The following is a 16,480-nucleotide window of genomic DNA, read 5'->3' on the forward strand; positions in this document are numbered from 1 at the left end:
GACTTGAAGATCAAAGAAACAAATTGCACCTGTTGTGATTTATCTAACAGTGGTGTTAAGCAAGGATCTATACTTGCAGGTGTGAAAGAGGAATGAATGAATCCTATGCTGGGCATGGACGAAAAGGCAAGCTCTGGCTTCTTTGCCAGGAAATAATTATTGTTTCTTGTTTGTACACATTTGAAACAGCCTCCAAAAAGGCCTTTAGATGCCATGCAAGGTGTGGGGGGGACCCATCTGGTCCCAACCAGATCAGTGTAAAAGGATTTCTATAGCAATACTTTGCTTTAGCACAGACTCGGGAGCAATTATGACTTCATGACAGTAGTGGGAAAGTAATGCAATGAGTTGCAACATCAGCACAGCAACTGGGCTGTTAATTACTTTATTCATTTATTAGATTTATATCCCTCATTTCCACCAAGGAGCTCAAGGCAATGTGCATAGGTTTCATTCCTCCATTTTATCTGTACTACAGCCCTGTGAGGTAGGTTACGCTGAGAAATAGTGACTGGCCTAAGGTCACCCAGCAAGTTTCATGACTGAATGGAGACTGAAAGAAGGTGTCCTCAGTCTTGGTCCCATCATTTCTTAGCATTCTCTCTCCATTTGTATTCAAAACATGGTCAGTTGTGTCCAGGTGTGTCAATGTCAACAATAAACTTTATGGATTTTCTTTGCAAATGCAAAGTCAGACAGTTTTTAAATTTAGAAATATTTATGCTGTATTTATGCAATAATAAGTGAGCAGTGGTGCAGGGGAAAAAGATGGAGAAGGTTTGAAGACTGTGCCACCATGCAAGGTTTTGCTGCAAAATGAATTCAGGAGCAGCAGTACTACCTGATATTGCTGAAAGTAGCAACTTAAATATGCCACAGCAACCAAAATCCTTTAGCTGATGTCACACTGGACTAAACTGGACTGAAGGCCTATGCAGATTTTTTTGCAGGCATTCTGCCATCCTAAATATAGTATGAGAGTACTAAACAGAAACCAACCAGCCATCAATGTTTTTGGTCAGGTCAAGTCAGGTCAAGGTAAACTGCACTCAGCCAAGACACTGGTAAATTTTCACTGATGTCAGAAAAATTGTGAACTAGTGAGACAACATATAGCAGCATGCTGCTATCCCAGGTCAGTAATTATTTTTTCAAATGTCTCCCCCTCCCCCCTCCATTCTCTAAAGTTCTTTGAGAAACAACAATATAATAGCTAATGGTATTAACTGTGCATTACTCCAGCCTTCTGAACTAGTTGAGGACTACAAATACTGATGGTTCTAAAACAGCAGTCTTCAACAGGTTGTGATCTAGAATCAACCTTTAACTATAGCCTGTAACATGAGACCAAATGTAATTTTTTTTAACCATACATTTTCACTTTCCAGTTTTTGTACAGGAAAGGGCAGGACTTCTGTGCCTTTCAGAGTTGCATTTAAGATGGAACATTGCTAGATGTAGCTTCTTCTGAAACGGTGAGAAGCTGCACTCACTGAAATTACACACAACTATTAATGGTACACAAGGAGATATGTCTTCCTTTACATCTGGTCACACACACCCCTCACATCTGAAACAAAAAAGAGAAACTGGTGGGAATGCCCATTATTGCCTACCTCAGATTGTGGAGCAACCCTCTTGTGAGTCTTATCCCACTAGTTGAAAACCCCTCCCTATAGGAGGGGTGGGGAACCTCCAGCCTGCAGGCCTCATTAGGCCCAGCAGGAGTCCTAATTTAGACCCTGTGGCCAAATCCCTCAAACCATGTCTACCTACCCCAACCTTGACATGAGGAGAGCATAGGCAAGCTGTCGTCACTTCTCAACTAGCCCCATGCTTTCATTTTGCAGCTGAACTCCTATGCACCTTTTCCACTGTGGTCAATTGAAATCAATCAGACTCCTAAATAACTATTAAAACTAGAACATACACAGTACAGGTTGGTATGCAGATCTAAGACACATTTTAAAAAATGTTTATAAAGTCTATGGAATGACATAAGCTGAAAACTATATTTACTGAAATCAGTATGATTTAGGATCCCAAGTGTTGGTCTTAATCTTTTATTATACTTTCTTAAACACACATTCTTCCCCCGACTACCCATGTCTCCATTTCCACCCCTTCCTCTGTTGTTTCTCTGTGTCTGTTGTAGATGTAAGCCCATTAGGGTAAGGGCCTGTTCTTTGCAAAGCACCACATGTACACAGATTGTGCAGGGAATGCTCTAAAGGCACAATTTGTTGAATCAAAGGGAGTCTGGATCTGAGCAGTATCAGGATGGGAGACCAATTATCCCCAATGAGCTTCTTGGAAGAGTAGATAACTCTGCATGGAAACCAGGCTGACTTTTTTTTTTTAAAAAAAGGAATGACACTCTGTTTTAACAACTACATAATAACCAGACATCAAACCCATGAAACTTTTTTGCAGCTAGAGATGCAGCAATGGGTTACCGATCCTTATGTATTGCTTTTATCATGCAGTTATTAAAAGGAGCAAAGCCTCTTGCCCATAGAAAAGGGAGGGGAGAGGGAAAGAGGAGGTAATCCTAGGCCAAGGTTGGATCATATTACTTTGAATTCTGGTACAGCACTGAGCAAACTTGGCAGGCTATTCGTTTTGAATGGCAAACAATACATACAAGTGGGACCTGCAACAAATGACACGTAAAGAATGCTCCTATTAAGAGTTCCAGCCAGCAACTGGTATAGCACAGTGGGGAGGACAGCCTGGCTGGGAGTCCAGAGTCTGTGAGTTCAATTCCCTGCTCATGACTCCTAGGTGTCAAGGGCCAGCTAAAGATCACCCCCACAGGGAGTGGCTCAGGGGTTATGCGCCCTGCCACCTGTGCAGCTGTGGGCAAGCTGCATAGCCCAAGGAGCCCAGCTGCCCCCCAGCTGAGTTGTGGACAAGGAAGGGGCTGGCTTGTGCAGCTGTGGCAAGCTGAGCAGGCCCTAACCAGATGGGGAGGACTAGCCTCAGAGGGAGGCAATGGTAAACCCCCTCTGAATACCGCTTACCATAAAAACCCTATTCATGTCGGGATCGACTTGAAGGCAGTCCGTTTTCAGCCTGGCATTCTTACAGGATACTCCATTCCATTCGCCCCTCAATAGCCATTCGACATTATGTGGCTAGGCAGCATGCTCAGTTCTTATTGTTCTGTTTTGGGGTTCCGTCCCTTAAAATGTTTTTGCCCCCTAAAGTTTTTTGTACTCCTGCAAACTGACATCCTCTCATATCTTTTATTATTCTTGTTTCCAGATTCTTAACGCTTATTGTATTTGTATGTTTATTTTGTACATTGCCCAGAGTAGCTGGATAGTCAGCCAGATGGGTGACTAAGAAATTCAATAAATAAATAAATAAATATCTGTTGGACACCGATAGTGCTGTTTTTGCTTGAGAATCCACACTCAGGGGAATGAAAATTTGCCCCACATTCATCCCTCTGCGTGTCTTCTGTTGTTTCCTCTCATTTACTATTTTAGAATGCAAGCTCTTTGAGGGCAGGGACCTGTCTATGTTTGCCTAGTGTTGGACTAGGACCTGGGCAACCAGAGTTCAAATCCCTTTAGCCCAGTTACTCTCTCTCTCAGCAAAACTTACCTCACAAGGTTGCTGTAAGGATAAAATAAGAGGGGGGAACATGCACATCACATGCCGCATCCTGGAGGATAGATATAAGCGTAACAAAAAAAAAACTAAAAAGGAGGGGGGTCTGTATCAAAATCAGCGATTTCTACCAAGTAAATACATGTCAGGATCCGGGTATAAAAACATGAGCTTTATTACATTTTTAATATGGGGAAGTAGCTGTGAAGGCTTGGGAGTGAGGGTACTCTAAGAACCAGGCAGTGGAAGGAGGGTGGGCGTCCCTTTAGTTTGCATTTACTCCCCTCCCCAACAGCTTCCCCTCGCCCTTCCTCGGAAGGAATGCAGACCGCGCCCTTCCTCGGCAGAGCTCTCTTATAGGTCAAAAGAAAGGAAAGGCGGGCCGGCTCAGAAAAACTCCCCTCAGGCAAAGAAGTACAACCTCTTGCCAGCCAGTTCGCCCGCCCTTTTTCTCTCAAGCTCATCCTCGTCTACCAAGCCTTGAGAAATACGCTAAGAAGAAAGTCATCCGCGGCAGCAGCTGCGACAAGATATATACAGTACAGTATATATCCACAATGGCACAAGGAGACTGAGGACACATAGGCTTTGGAAGAGAATGTGAAATCCTTCCGCTGGTGAGTAAGAAAACGTTGGTAAAAAGGGGGAAAGGAGGGGGAAATTAAGGCGGGGGCGCGGGGGTGAATAGGAGTGAGAGACTCACGTGAGGTTCCCCATCTAATTCGTCAGCCAATGGGCGCTTTGGCCCTGCCGATCAGAGGTTTTATAACCCGCGGCTCGTCACAAAAACGCCCACGACACAGGAAATCTGTCACACTGCTTGGTGAGAGTTCGGCGCGCGGCGTTGCCGTTGCCGCTGCTGTGAGGAAAAGAGCGCACGGGAACGCGCACTCGTTGCCGGTGGCGGGATAAGGGTGGGAGAACAGCCGAGTTCTGCCTTCTGCGCCGGTCGCTAAGGGGAAGAGAGAGAGACGTTTCCTCGCTCTCGGTATTTCCCGCTATCCGAGCGGGGTGCCGCCACCCACCAAAGCTGACCAGGTCAGTGTCTCTGAGGAGGGAAGCCAGGACGGGAAGGGTGTTGTGTGTGTGTGTGGGGGGGGGTGACACAGGCCCTGAGGCGGAGCGTTTGTCTGTGGGTGTGAAAGATGGTAAAAGTGCAGGGAGGGTGTCAACTCTTGCTTCTTGGCCCGAGGCCGTGGCTGGCCACCGAGTGGGCGGAGAAGAGGAGGCGGTGATGGTGGTGGTACTATTGTTGCAGGTGCCGCCCTTCTCCTGACTGAAAATGATGTCCGGGAGGAAGGCCAAGATTCCCTTTTGCTGCTGAGATCATCTGGCTGATCGCTGCTATTCAAATCAAACTGCTGTGTGTGTGTGTAAAAACCCCACATTTAACCCGTCATCTCCCCTCCCACGTGCATAGCCCAGGGCGCACTTGTGCCCACAATCTAGTGAGCTGCCGATCCAGATGCCGACAGGAGCACGCTGAGCAAATCGCTCCCATAAGGAGCAGGCTCAAGCCAAGCCTCATGCTTTAGGTAAGGGCAGGAGTGGGAGCACCTTTGGCCTTCCAGATGTTGCTGGACTACAGCCCCCATCATCTCTGACCATTAGCCATGCTGGCTGGGACTGATGGGAGTTGAAGTCCAACAACCTGTGGATTTCGAGGCTCCTAAAATAATCTGTGTGGCTTCTTAAATTCTCACCTGCATACTAAACATGAGGGGGAAGCTTGGTGTTAGAGCATATTGTTTATATGCAGATGGTTTCTAATTTATTTTTAGGGAGGGCTGAGAAAAAAACTATTGCCTGAAACCAGGAGGACTGCTGCCAGTAATTATTAGTATTGAGGCAAAGGGCCTCACATGGTATGGTAACTTTGTTTCGCGATATCATAACTGGAGCAGTTGCCTAATTAAATCTTGGCTGATTGCCGATATAAGCATCTAATTGATATATTTAAATTTTACAGTTTTGAAGCAAGAAGGATACATTCTTTGTCTTTAGGTTTGTATCAGAGGACTGATTATCTTAGAAGAGGTATTGTATCCTTTGAAAGGCAAGAGGTTCATGCTTAAGTTCACATTTGCCATCTACAGTTTTAGAACTTTCATTTAAAATATACTTCTATAATTTGAACAGTCTTCAGCCCTAGCAATCAGGGACATTTCTAGTACATTAACTATTTTTTTAAAGTTAACTCTAATCGTTTGATTGTTTAGTCCTAATCGTAACGTTTTCATTTAGTCTCCTGCCTTAAAGCGTAAGGAGTGAGATAAGACTCGAGGGAAGCTTGGAGGATGGCAAAAAGGGAGAGGGCCTTCTCAGTGATGGCCCCCAAATTATGGAATGATCTCTCTGACGAGGTGCGCCTGGCACCAACACTGTTATCTTTTCGGCGCCAGGTCAAGACTTTCCTCTTCTCCCAGGCATTTTAGCATGTGTTTTTAAATTGCTTTTTAAAAATGTGTTTTTTAAATTTGTATATTTGTTTTTAATGTTTTTAATTGTTGTAAACCGCCCAGAGAGCTTCGGCTATGGGGTGGTATATAAATGCGATAAATAATAATAATAATAAGACCTCATCCACAGAGCATTTGTTCCCAGGCCAGCCTCTTCTCTTGGTACATGATTGCATGCACAGGCTTCCCAGAAAAGAGATTCTTCAATTCACTGTTTTTCATTATCTTAAATTTTTGTAATTTGTATTTTTTTTCTTGCTTGTATTTTGTATTTATGTGTATTTTTAGTGAGGTGCCTTGGGAGCCTTTTTGGCCAGAAGGTGGCATAGAAATAAACTCTATAACATGACAAGTTACCCTCATGCTGAAAGCAAGCCATTCTTGCAGATGGAATAGCTGATGAGGTACTACTGGTCTTCAGTTGTATCTGTCTTTCCCCTGAATTATCTATGGACCAGTATGTTTCCTTGAAACAGAGTGGGATACTCATATTATAATAAGGCCCTTGGTATGTGTGGGTCATAGACATCACAGATGCATGATTTTAGCGCCACCAATTCTACAAATAGGCAATGTATAACAAATCATCTGTGCATATATATCAAAGCCTAACAAGTTAGGGATATAAAAGAAACAAGGAAGGCACTCCTGGGAAGATCAGTTTGTAGAGAGAGAGAGAGAATAGTACTGAACTGCTCATGACTTAGGAGGCTCCATTTTTCTGTCTGTTATGGATGTGCACATGTGTTTTTCAGGGAGATTAAGGTCCTTAATGAGTTTTCAGGTGTTGCTCATGAATGTGCTTAATATGGCATGTATGTGTGGTTTTAAATGTCAGCAGAGCAGGAATTTATTGTGTGTGTCTGTGTATTAATGTTTATTAGGTCAGCAGAGCTGGAAAATCTTGAGCACCTTGGTTTGCTAAAGTGAATTTTTTTCATTGCTCTGTATAGAGCTACTACATATAATTTGATGATGGCTCTAATAAACTAAACTTGGTGCTTAGCAGTTTGAAATATTTCTCCAGTTCTGCTTTAAAAGGATGAGTGTGCTTGTTGCTCTTTAGGTTGGTCTGACAGCAGATGAATCTTGCATGAAGTGGGTGCTGTGTTGTGCAGCAAGAGGGATGAAGAGCAGTGAGTCGGGGCTGCAGTATGATTAGACAGTGCTTCTAAGAGATGGCTGTGCTGCAGTTGCTGCTTCTTAATGCTTGTCACTACAAACAAACTGCTTGTCTTTCTGTCTCTTTTTCTGTCCCCCTTCAATGTGGAGACCTCTTCCTCCTTCTTTAATAAACTCTCTGCCTTGCTTTTCCTGGGCTACTGCTTTGTGGATGTTGGCGGCTTCTTGTTGTGACAGGAGAATGTGTGTGTGTCCTGGGCCCAGGCGAATTGGTATGTATTTCTTGTGCTCCTATTTTCTGAGTAATAGGAATTTGGGGGAGGGAGGGAGGTAATGAGGATGTACAATGAATAAATGTTACTGTAGCAGATACACTTTGATAGTCACATTAAATTTTTGTTACCTCCTAAACTGATTAGTTCACATTCCTTGAACTTGGTTGGGATCTGAATCTGTCAAACAAGCATTTTGAATCTAAAGCACAGGGAGGCAAAAAGTGTCTCTTTTAGATCAGATTGTTAATTTGTTCAACGGTGCTGATGATTTATGCACTGAGGTTATAAACATTTTAAACATCTAGCATACAGTGCTATAAACATTGCAGAGGCCAACCTTTTACAGAAAAAATTAGCAGAATGTTACACACAATAACCTATAATATGCACAATAGTTCTCTTAAACTAGGTTTCAGAAGCTTCTAATGGAAGGGTGGATCTAAAGTTTAAAACAAAGCAAATTCACTGTCCCTTAAAGTAATTAGTCCTTAAACATAGTTGTTGTTTTTTTTAAAAAAGCAGGGCTTATAGTAAACAATGCATAATTGTGCAAATATCTTCTGTTGAATGCAAATGAAAACTCAAGACTACTAAGTCTGATTATACTTAGTGCATCTTCATATCTATGATTTCTTTCAGAGACTCTGCTGTTCACTTGCTCCTCTTTGAATGCCCCCGGATGGCATTCATAAATTTGGGCTGACCTTAGATGGTTGGTAGTAGGTAGGGTGCAGTTTGAATGATTATGTAAAAGAAATTATCTGGTTTTCCCCTTCCAGGCTCTGTAATGTTCAGTAGCAGCATACAATGTTATCACTCTAAGTCCAGTTTTGTACATTCATAGAGATGTGAAGGCCTAGGAAGAAAAAGTAAAAATCCAGGAAAAAACAGTTTTTCCTTTTTTCCCCAAAGCCACTTTCGTTTTGTTTTTCTGAAAAATGGGGAAAAATTGATTATGACATTTGAAAGGGTATAGAAGCTTGTTTCAATCCAACCTTCAGTTTTTAGAAGTTCATGATAAATATGACAAATATAAAGAAGCAGACACTAATAGTGATAGCTCAGAAAATGAGACTGATTAGATTTAATGTAGTATTCATTGTGGCTTGGTTTTCTCAGCTGTTTTTATGGAAATAAGTGTTTTAGGTCTGTTGGACACTATGGAGGATTAGAAGAGACATACTAATTTTCTTTTTTTACTCTGTTTTGGTTTCTCCTGTTTTTATGGTTTTTGTCTGCTCCACATAAACTGCCAAAACTAAACGGATTGCATGTTCCTCTCAGTTCTATTTGTAACAAAAAAAGTAAATTAAATTTGTAATTATTGTCTGATAATGTATTTTTAATATACCAAAATTGTATTTTAATATACCAAACATGATAATGTAATGGCAAACCAAGTTATATATAATACATTTTATGTTCCTAAAGTAACAGAGTAACTCTTGATCTATAAAAGGTGCTTAAAAAGTAGGTATTGTATATTTTTCAATTTTTCTCAATTTTTTCCCATGGCTTCAAAACATCCAGAAATTTTACATCTCTATATATGGACTGACCCTCCGTGGCGCAGAGTGGTAAGCGGCGGTAACACAGCCGAAGCTCTGCTCACGGCCGGAGTTCGATTCCAACGGAAGGAGGAAGTCAAATCTCCGGGAAAAGGGGTCAAGGTCCACTCAGCCTTCCATCCATCCGTGGTCAGTAAAATGAGTACCCGGCATATGATGGGGGGTAAAGAAAGGCCGGGGAAGGAACTGGCAATCCCACCCCATATATATGGTCTGCCTAGTAAACGTTGCAAGACATCACCCTAAGAGTTGGAAACAACTCGCACTACAAGTGCGGGGACACCTTTACCTTTATATATGGACTGTTTATTACAGGGCAAAAAAGTAAAACATGAATAGTGGACCTATCTTGCTTCTTAAAAAGACTTTATGCAGTTCCTAGCTGAACTTTGCCAGCATCAAAGCAACTTGAAAACAAAAGCTGTAGCTAGGTCTTGACATCTTTTGAAAGGAGCAAATTATACTTAAAATATTGTGTTCTCTCGTGTAGGGTGAAAAAGGGTAGTTATACCATCTATGGCTAATGAGTGTGATTTGGTAGTAACTAATAACACTAGGAGAGGCAGGTAAATGAAAATATTGAGCAAAGAATGTACAGCTGTAAATGGGAGGGGGGATGTTTCTGAGAAGTGTTGTAGGAGGTGCAAGCAAGAACTAAATCAGATCACAAAGGCACAGAGACTACCCAGGATGTCTGAGGAACAAAAACCAAACTATGCTACGCAGTGTTAAATCTAATAAACTAGACAACCATTTTCCCTTAATGATAGCCTAAAGTTACTGCTTCCCTTGCCTAATGGTAGGTTCAAACCTAAGAAAGAACTGGGGAGGAAATAGAATATGATAAAATCAGGTGGAACCAAGCAACTGTTTTAAGATAGTGAAATTGAAGGAGGGCCATAGTACAGTAAATGCTTTACATGGAAAGAGCCTATGCTCAATCCTTAGTGTTGCCTAAGATAATTTTAGGGTAATAGTTCTGTGAAATATACCTGCCTGAGATCTTGGAAAGCCACTACCAGTCACAGTTAGTAATACTGGGTTTGATAGCAGCTCCTTTATTTTATACAGTATCCCCTACGTGCATGAATTCCAAGCTTGCTGTTCTATGCTATTAAATGTATAGCTGTACAAGTCTAAAACTCATCATGCAAAATAGTGGCTACAGTATTTTTATAAATGTTGGTGTGTTCTATATGAAAGCATAATCTAGAAGAAAATATGGTATTTGCATACAGCTCAGAGCAATCATTGACTGAGTTCAGATAAAATATTTAGAAGCCTTGAAAGTTTTGTGGCCCCTACATATCTGCTGGTGGTTATAACACTATGAAAAGATAGTTGATGGGGTGCAGCAAATTTATGAAAGGATATTAAGGGTGTAATCCTCCTGTGCCCATTTGGAAGCAAGTCCCATTGGATTGAGTGGGTTTTACCTTCTGAATAAACATATACTCATATATGTATGGGCTGTAAGTATCTGACCATAAATTTGTAAAACCTGAGGGAGGTAGTAAAAAGTAACAATAATGATAATATAAATAAATAACTGACGTTTCCCGACTTAGGCAAACTAAATCCTTCTTCTCTCTACCAGTTTAGAAATGGAGACTGACTTCAAGAAGAAGGCTTGAATCCTAATCTATGACTCTGTTATCTGTGATTTAACCTTTAGCTGACTTTTCACACAGTATAAAGTTCTGATTAAGTTGGTACAGCTTTAAAAATAGGTCACTGTTTATAGTTCTACACAAGCATAGTATGAACAGAGATATGCTCTCCTTAAAGAAATGTAGCCTTAGATTATTTTGTTAAACTTCTATTTAAATGTGTTGCAGCTTTCTTCAGTTAATTGTTGTCAATTGATAGTGTATGTTTGATTATCATTTAGAATAAGGTAGCTGGTATGTATTTTTCCTGTAAAATTCTTTCTAAATTTACATATCATTTCTGTTTTTCTCCTCCAGCAATTCCAGTCAGAAGCCCCAGGTTGCCATTGTTCTCTGATGCCATGCCAGCACCAACTCAGCTATTGCTTCCATTAATTCGTAACTGTGAAATTGGCAGGATATACAATACTGCATGCTACTGTCATCATAAACATCTCTGTTGCTTGTCGCCTCACTTAACTCACAATCACTTGAGATATGTTCCACCAAAGAAGCTTGCAACCCTTTGTAGACCAAAGGAGAACTTCAGTCAGTTTATTCATGCAAGAAACTATGTCTCCACACCACAGAGGTTTTATCTCACACCTCCACAGGTCAACAGCATCCTGAAGGCAAATGAATACAGTTTCAAAGTTCCTGAGTTCGATGGGAAAAATGTAAGTTCTGTCCTTGGCTTTGATAGCAACCAGCTTCCTGCCAATGCACCAATAGAAGATCGAAGAAGTGCAGCCACTTGCTTACAAACAAGAGGGATGCTTCTTGGTGTGTTTGATGGTCATGCAGGATGTGCCTGTGCACAAGCTGTCAGTGAAAGACTGTTTTACTACATCGCTGTTTCTCTATTACCCCATGAAACTTTACTTGAGATAGAAAATGCTGTTGAGAGTGGTAGGGCCCTGTTGCCCATCTTACAGTGGCATAAGCACCCCAATGATTATTTCAGTAAAGAAGCCTCCAAATTGTATTTTAACAGCTTAAGAACTTATTGGCAGGAACTCATAGACCTTAACACTGGGGAGACAACGGATGTAAAAGAGGCTTTAATTAATGCCTTTAAAAGGCTTGATAATGACATTTCTTTGGAAGCTCAAGTAGGAGATCCAAATTCTTTTCTCAATTACTTGGTACTGCGTGTAGCCTTTTCTGGTGCAACTGCTTGTGTGGCTCATGTTGATGGGGTTGATTTGCATGTTGCTAATACTGGTGACAGCAGAGCCATGCTTGGGGTCCAAGAAGAGGATGGCTCTTGGTCTGCTGTTGCTCTGTCTTATGATCATAATGCACAGAATGAAAGTGAGATTGAAAGACTCAGAATGGAACACCCAAAGTCTGAAGAAAAGAGTGCTGTGAAACAAGATAGGTTATTAGGCCTACTGATGCCTTTCAGAGCTTTTGGAGATGTCAAATTTAAATGGAGCATTGACCTTCAGAAGAGAGTGATCGAGTCGGGCCCAGATCAGCTCAATGATAATGAATATACAAAGTTCATTCCACCAAACTACCATACTCCGCCGTACCTCACAGCTGAACCAGAGGTAATACATCACAAATTAAGACCTCAGGACAAATTCTTGATACTGGCAACAGATGGCTTGTGGGAAACCATGCACAGGCAGGATGTGGTTAGAATTGTAGGTGAGTATTTAACAGGTGTTCACCATCAAGAGCCAATAGCTGTTGGAGGTTATAAGGTAACTCTGGGACAGATGCATGGTCTTCTAACAGAAAGGAGAGCCCGGGTCTCTTCAGCTTTTGAAGATCAGAATGCAGCAACTCATTTGATACGCCATGCTGTTGGAAATAATGAGTTTGGCACTGTTGATCATGAGCGGCTGTCAAAGATGCTTAGTCTTCCAGAAGAGTTGGCTCGGATGTACAGGGATGATATCACAATTATAGTGGTGCAATTCAATTCCCATGTTATAGGTGCATGTCAAAATGAGGAGTTCTAAATTCTAAACTGAAGTTGTGAACCAAAGTTTTCACAGAACAAAATGGCCAGTACTGACTGCATGATAGTAAAACTTACATGGTTATTCTCTGGCCATCAGAAGTACAGTTGAAGCAAGTATAATTTGCACAAATGTAGAGCAATGGTCAAAGGATTATCAAATTAACTCCTAGGAGAGCTGAACAAATTGGGACAACTTTGCACTAATCAACCATTTCCTTGAACAGTGGCTTGTAATTTGGGATTACTTGATAGAAGTAAAGGCTTCATATGCATCCATGCGATGTCCTCCAAGGCAAAAATCTTGTGTGTTTTGTCACATGTAAATATCTATAGATAGGTAGTAGCTATACAGAACATTGGATAGTAACTTGGTTGTAAATCTGAATTTGAATAGGGCTGATAAGTTTTATATCTACAAAGTAGCTATGGTGTCTTCCCTTTTGGAAAGGAAAAGAACTTTTTAACAAGTTGGTAAATGTCTTGATAGAACATCTAGCTATCCTCTTTTGGGTTGGGTAATGATATCTCAGTTGAAACACATACCTAGAGTACCACTGTTATAGTGCAAGTCTAAGCCATATCTCAAGCCTGTCCAAAATTATTAGTAGTGGAATAAATTTTTGCATCAGATGACTTACTTACTTTGAGAAGACTGTATTTTGCACAGTTCAATAGGCAATAAATGATAATGATAAGATTGGTTAACTGGTGGGAAATGCAAAAAAAAATTGACTTGCATTATGAAGCTATGATTCTACCTTTTCTGAAACGTGAGCTAATTTTCAATCAGGCTGTCTTGTGAAACATTTTACTCTTGGCAAGCAACAGTCCTGACTTGTACCAAACCTATTTCCAATCATAAGTCTCTGGTCTTATGCAATCAGTAGTGACTTAGTAAACTAGTGCAGACACATATGTTGTAATTTGAATTAAAAGTTTTGTTTTGTTTTTAAGTATCACAAAGCAAAAGCATATCCATATAGCGTGGTTTCCATGCTGACTTAAAAAAAGCAATGTGATAATTTTTGTAAATAGGTCAAATAATGGGGAAGTATCTGCATGCTCCTCATACTGGCATTGCAGTATGAACTGCAATAACAGCTTTCAAAATTTCACCACTAGTGTGCATATTTGGTTACATCCAAAAATCTCCTAAAATTGCATGTTTCATCTTAAAGCTTTGCATTGCTACCATATACCATACTAATTTGGAATTGTCAGGCAAAAAGCATTCTCAGCAGCCACAGTTTTGAATGTTCTTGAACATAGTGTGAAACTGAAGACTTCCCGAATGTAAAACAAAATCAATTGCTTTTTTCTAATATCAAACTGTGTTTTAATCTGTTTTTGAACACTGATAGTATAGCTATGATGGGAAATATGCAGAAACTATTTTGACTATATTTTGTCTAGCTATTAAGCACTTGCATTATAAGCATTAACATCCTTGGTGCTTCTTTACATCTTGTAATATACATACTGTTTTAGATCTCTAGGGGAACTGACACATGAAGAATGTTGTTGTTCTTGACAATATGAATGCTTAAAAAGAAAGTCAAGGAATACTACTTCCAGAGTATTCCTGTGACAAAGCACTTTAGTAACACGTTGCTTAGCACTAATGCTCTCTTTTCTTTAAAGTAACAAGTTTTGAAATGCAAGTATTAAAAGCTATTCTTACTTCATGTACTTATCTGTGTGCAAAAATAAACTTACAAATTTGAAGCCCTGTCCACAGCCTTGACAAATTGTGGTCTTCCCTTTGTGCCCAAGGAATGCAATTAAGCTATCCTTTGCTTATATTTTTCCAGGTCCCAACTTGAATGTTTGCGCTTATTGTGTTAATAACAAAACTAAGCAACTTATCTTCATTGTCTTTGTACATGAAATATAACTAAATATCATTGGCTAGGTCAAATCCTTTTATTTTGTATGTTGTCTACAAAATAGATTTAAACTGTTACATTATCCAGACTTCCTGTTGTTACTTGTGTGAAATGTGCAGTACATGTAAATGTCTCATTTTGGTTTGGTACTAGTCTTAACAAACTGAACCCTCATCTTGTATGTTTAGCACTTGACAGTGGAGGGGGGTTAACTTTGTAAAATGAAAGGTTAACAGGATTTAAATGAAGACTCCTAAACTATGTATGCAGTGAACTGAAGCAGCATTGTGGCTTTCTGAACATCACGTGATATGAGAAGAACAATTATCTTTTAGTAGAATTCAATAAAATAATTATATGAACATCCATGCGTTAGAGTTATTCTTAAGATTCACTGGAACATTGTCTTGCCTTTCTGAAATGAGTCTGGTAAACTGTTAAATTTGATAGTAGGTTTCTATCCCAAAATGGCAAAATTAAGGTATGGTATTATGAAGATGCACAGTATAAAACAGCCCTGTCTCAAGACAACCTGCAATTGGAATAAATAAGTGGTGTCAGTTAGGACAGAATTTGGGTTTGACTCACCTTACTGTTTTTTCTTTGCCTCATGCACTGATTGAGTTTCCTTCTTTTTCTTTTGTTGTCCCAAATTTACAGTAGGTGGAATATGTTATAGCCTAGAACCCTGACCATATGTTTCAGTTAATTAGATAAAATTATTCTGTCCTCCCCCCCTTTTTTTTGCTGTCCACCAGCACTAATCTGAATAGGTCCAGCTATTGAGATAGATAACACTGCTGTTTAATAATATTGGAGGCAGTTTTAAAGTAGTTTTCTCTCATTTTCTCATCCATTAGCATATGCATTGTTCAGATACTGACTTTAAGGAAAAACAAACTTACATTTCTAGTAGTTAATGAGGAATAGGGACTTTAGTAGTTGTAGTAAAACTATAGCATAATGTTACAACTCAAGCAAGTTGTGGGGACTCTGACACTGTAAAACAAAGTAGGCTGGCTGTGAATCTTAAAGACCCATGTTATTACCTCCCATAGGCTTCTTTCCTCGTCATCCCTTCAGTATGAAAATGTGGGCTCGCCATTTCATTTATGTTCTGATAACAACTGTTTGGAATATGTTAATGCCACTTATTTATTTTTGCTTGCAAACTAAACTCTTGCTTGACCTAAATGAAGTACTACAACCTTAAATAAACCTGTTTAAAACTTATATAACTTCCCTGTTGACTTTCCAAAGGGGAAATAGAGTAGAGATATTTGTTACCCATTCGTAAATTTGATGGAAATATGCTGGGTATCAAAATGCCAGAAGGCATCTATGTTCCTAGTCTCCCTCTGGTGACTGCCAAACTTGCCCTGTTGCACAAAACAAATTTCTCAGTGGTTCCCCAAATGTTTCCTGTAAAAAAAGTAAGCATGCTGTAAGATGCACCAATAATAAGCATGGTTGCTAAGAAGCAAGTTGTAGGGTATTTCATAGTAAATGTACTTAGGACGGCTTCCTTAATTGATAAAATACTTTGGGTCTATTTTTCAATTATGTTCCCAGAATTTTTAGGACCATACCATATGTTTATGCCTGAAGCAAAACAGTAAATACTAAAGAGGTTTTGCCTCCTCCCTGACTTCCCATTCTTTAGCAAGAGATACTTAAGTGACTTCCACCTGAAAATTGGCAGCTCATTAAGGCCAATGTATTCAGGTATGGGCCAACAGAAATTGTCTCTTTCCCCTACCCAGGAATACTCAACATGACATTTGCAAGACTACCTTTACTTGGTCTGTCACGATTCCTTGGATGATCATAGAATCATAGACTAGTAGAGTCTGATCAGAGCCTAATCCCTGCTCAATGCAGGAATTGAATTTAAAACATACTCAATAGGTGGCTGTCCAGCAGCCTCT

At 40.1% G+C, this 16,480-nt stretch overlaps 1 protein-coding gene across 2 annotated transcripts; it reads left to right on the top strand.

Annotated features, from left to right (window-relative positions):
* The first annotated feature begins 3,986 nt into the window (after nt 1-3,986).
* PDP1 (pyruvate dehydrogenase phosphatase catalytic subunit 1) lies at nt 3,987-14,916 on the top strand. Of its 2 annotated transcripts, none has more exons than XM_061603024.1 (2): nt 3,987-4,235; nt 11,010-14,916. In XM_061603024.1, the coding sequence occupies exon 2, from the start codon at nt 11,054-11,056 to the stop codon at nt 12,662-12,664; it is 1,611 nt and encodes a 536-aa protein (XP_061459008.1). In that variant the 5' UTR covers nt 3,987-4,235; nt 11,010-11,053; the 3' UTR covers nt 12,665-14,916. The 2 variants fall into 2 exon arrangements, with proteins under 2 accessions (XP_061459008.1, XP_061459017.1); XM_061603033.1 differs by lacking the exon at nt 3,987-4,235 and adding an exon at nt 4,403-4,656.
* The last annotated feature ends 1,564 nt before the right edge of the window (nt 14,917-16,480 follow it).

The sequence above is a fragment of the Rhineura floridana genome, chromosome 1 (assembly GCF_030035675.1).
Source record: "Rhineura floridana isolate rRhiFlo1 chromosome 1, rRhiFlo1.hap2, whole genome shotgun sequence".
Lineage (NCBI taxonomy): Eukaryota > Metazoa > Chordata > Lepidosauria > Squamata > Rhineuridae > Rhineura > Rhineura floridana.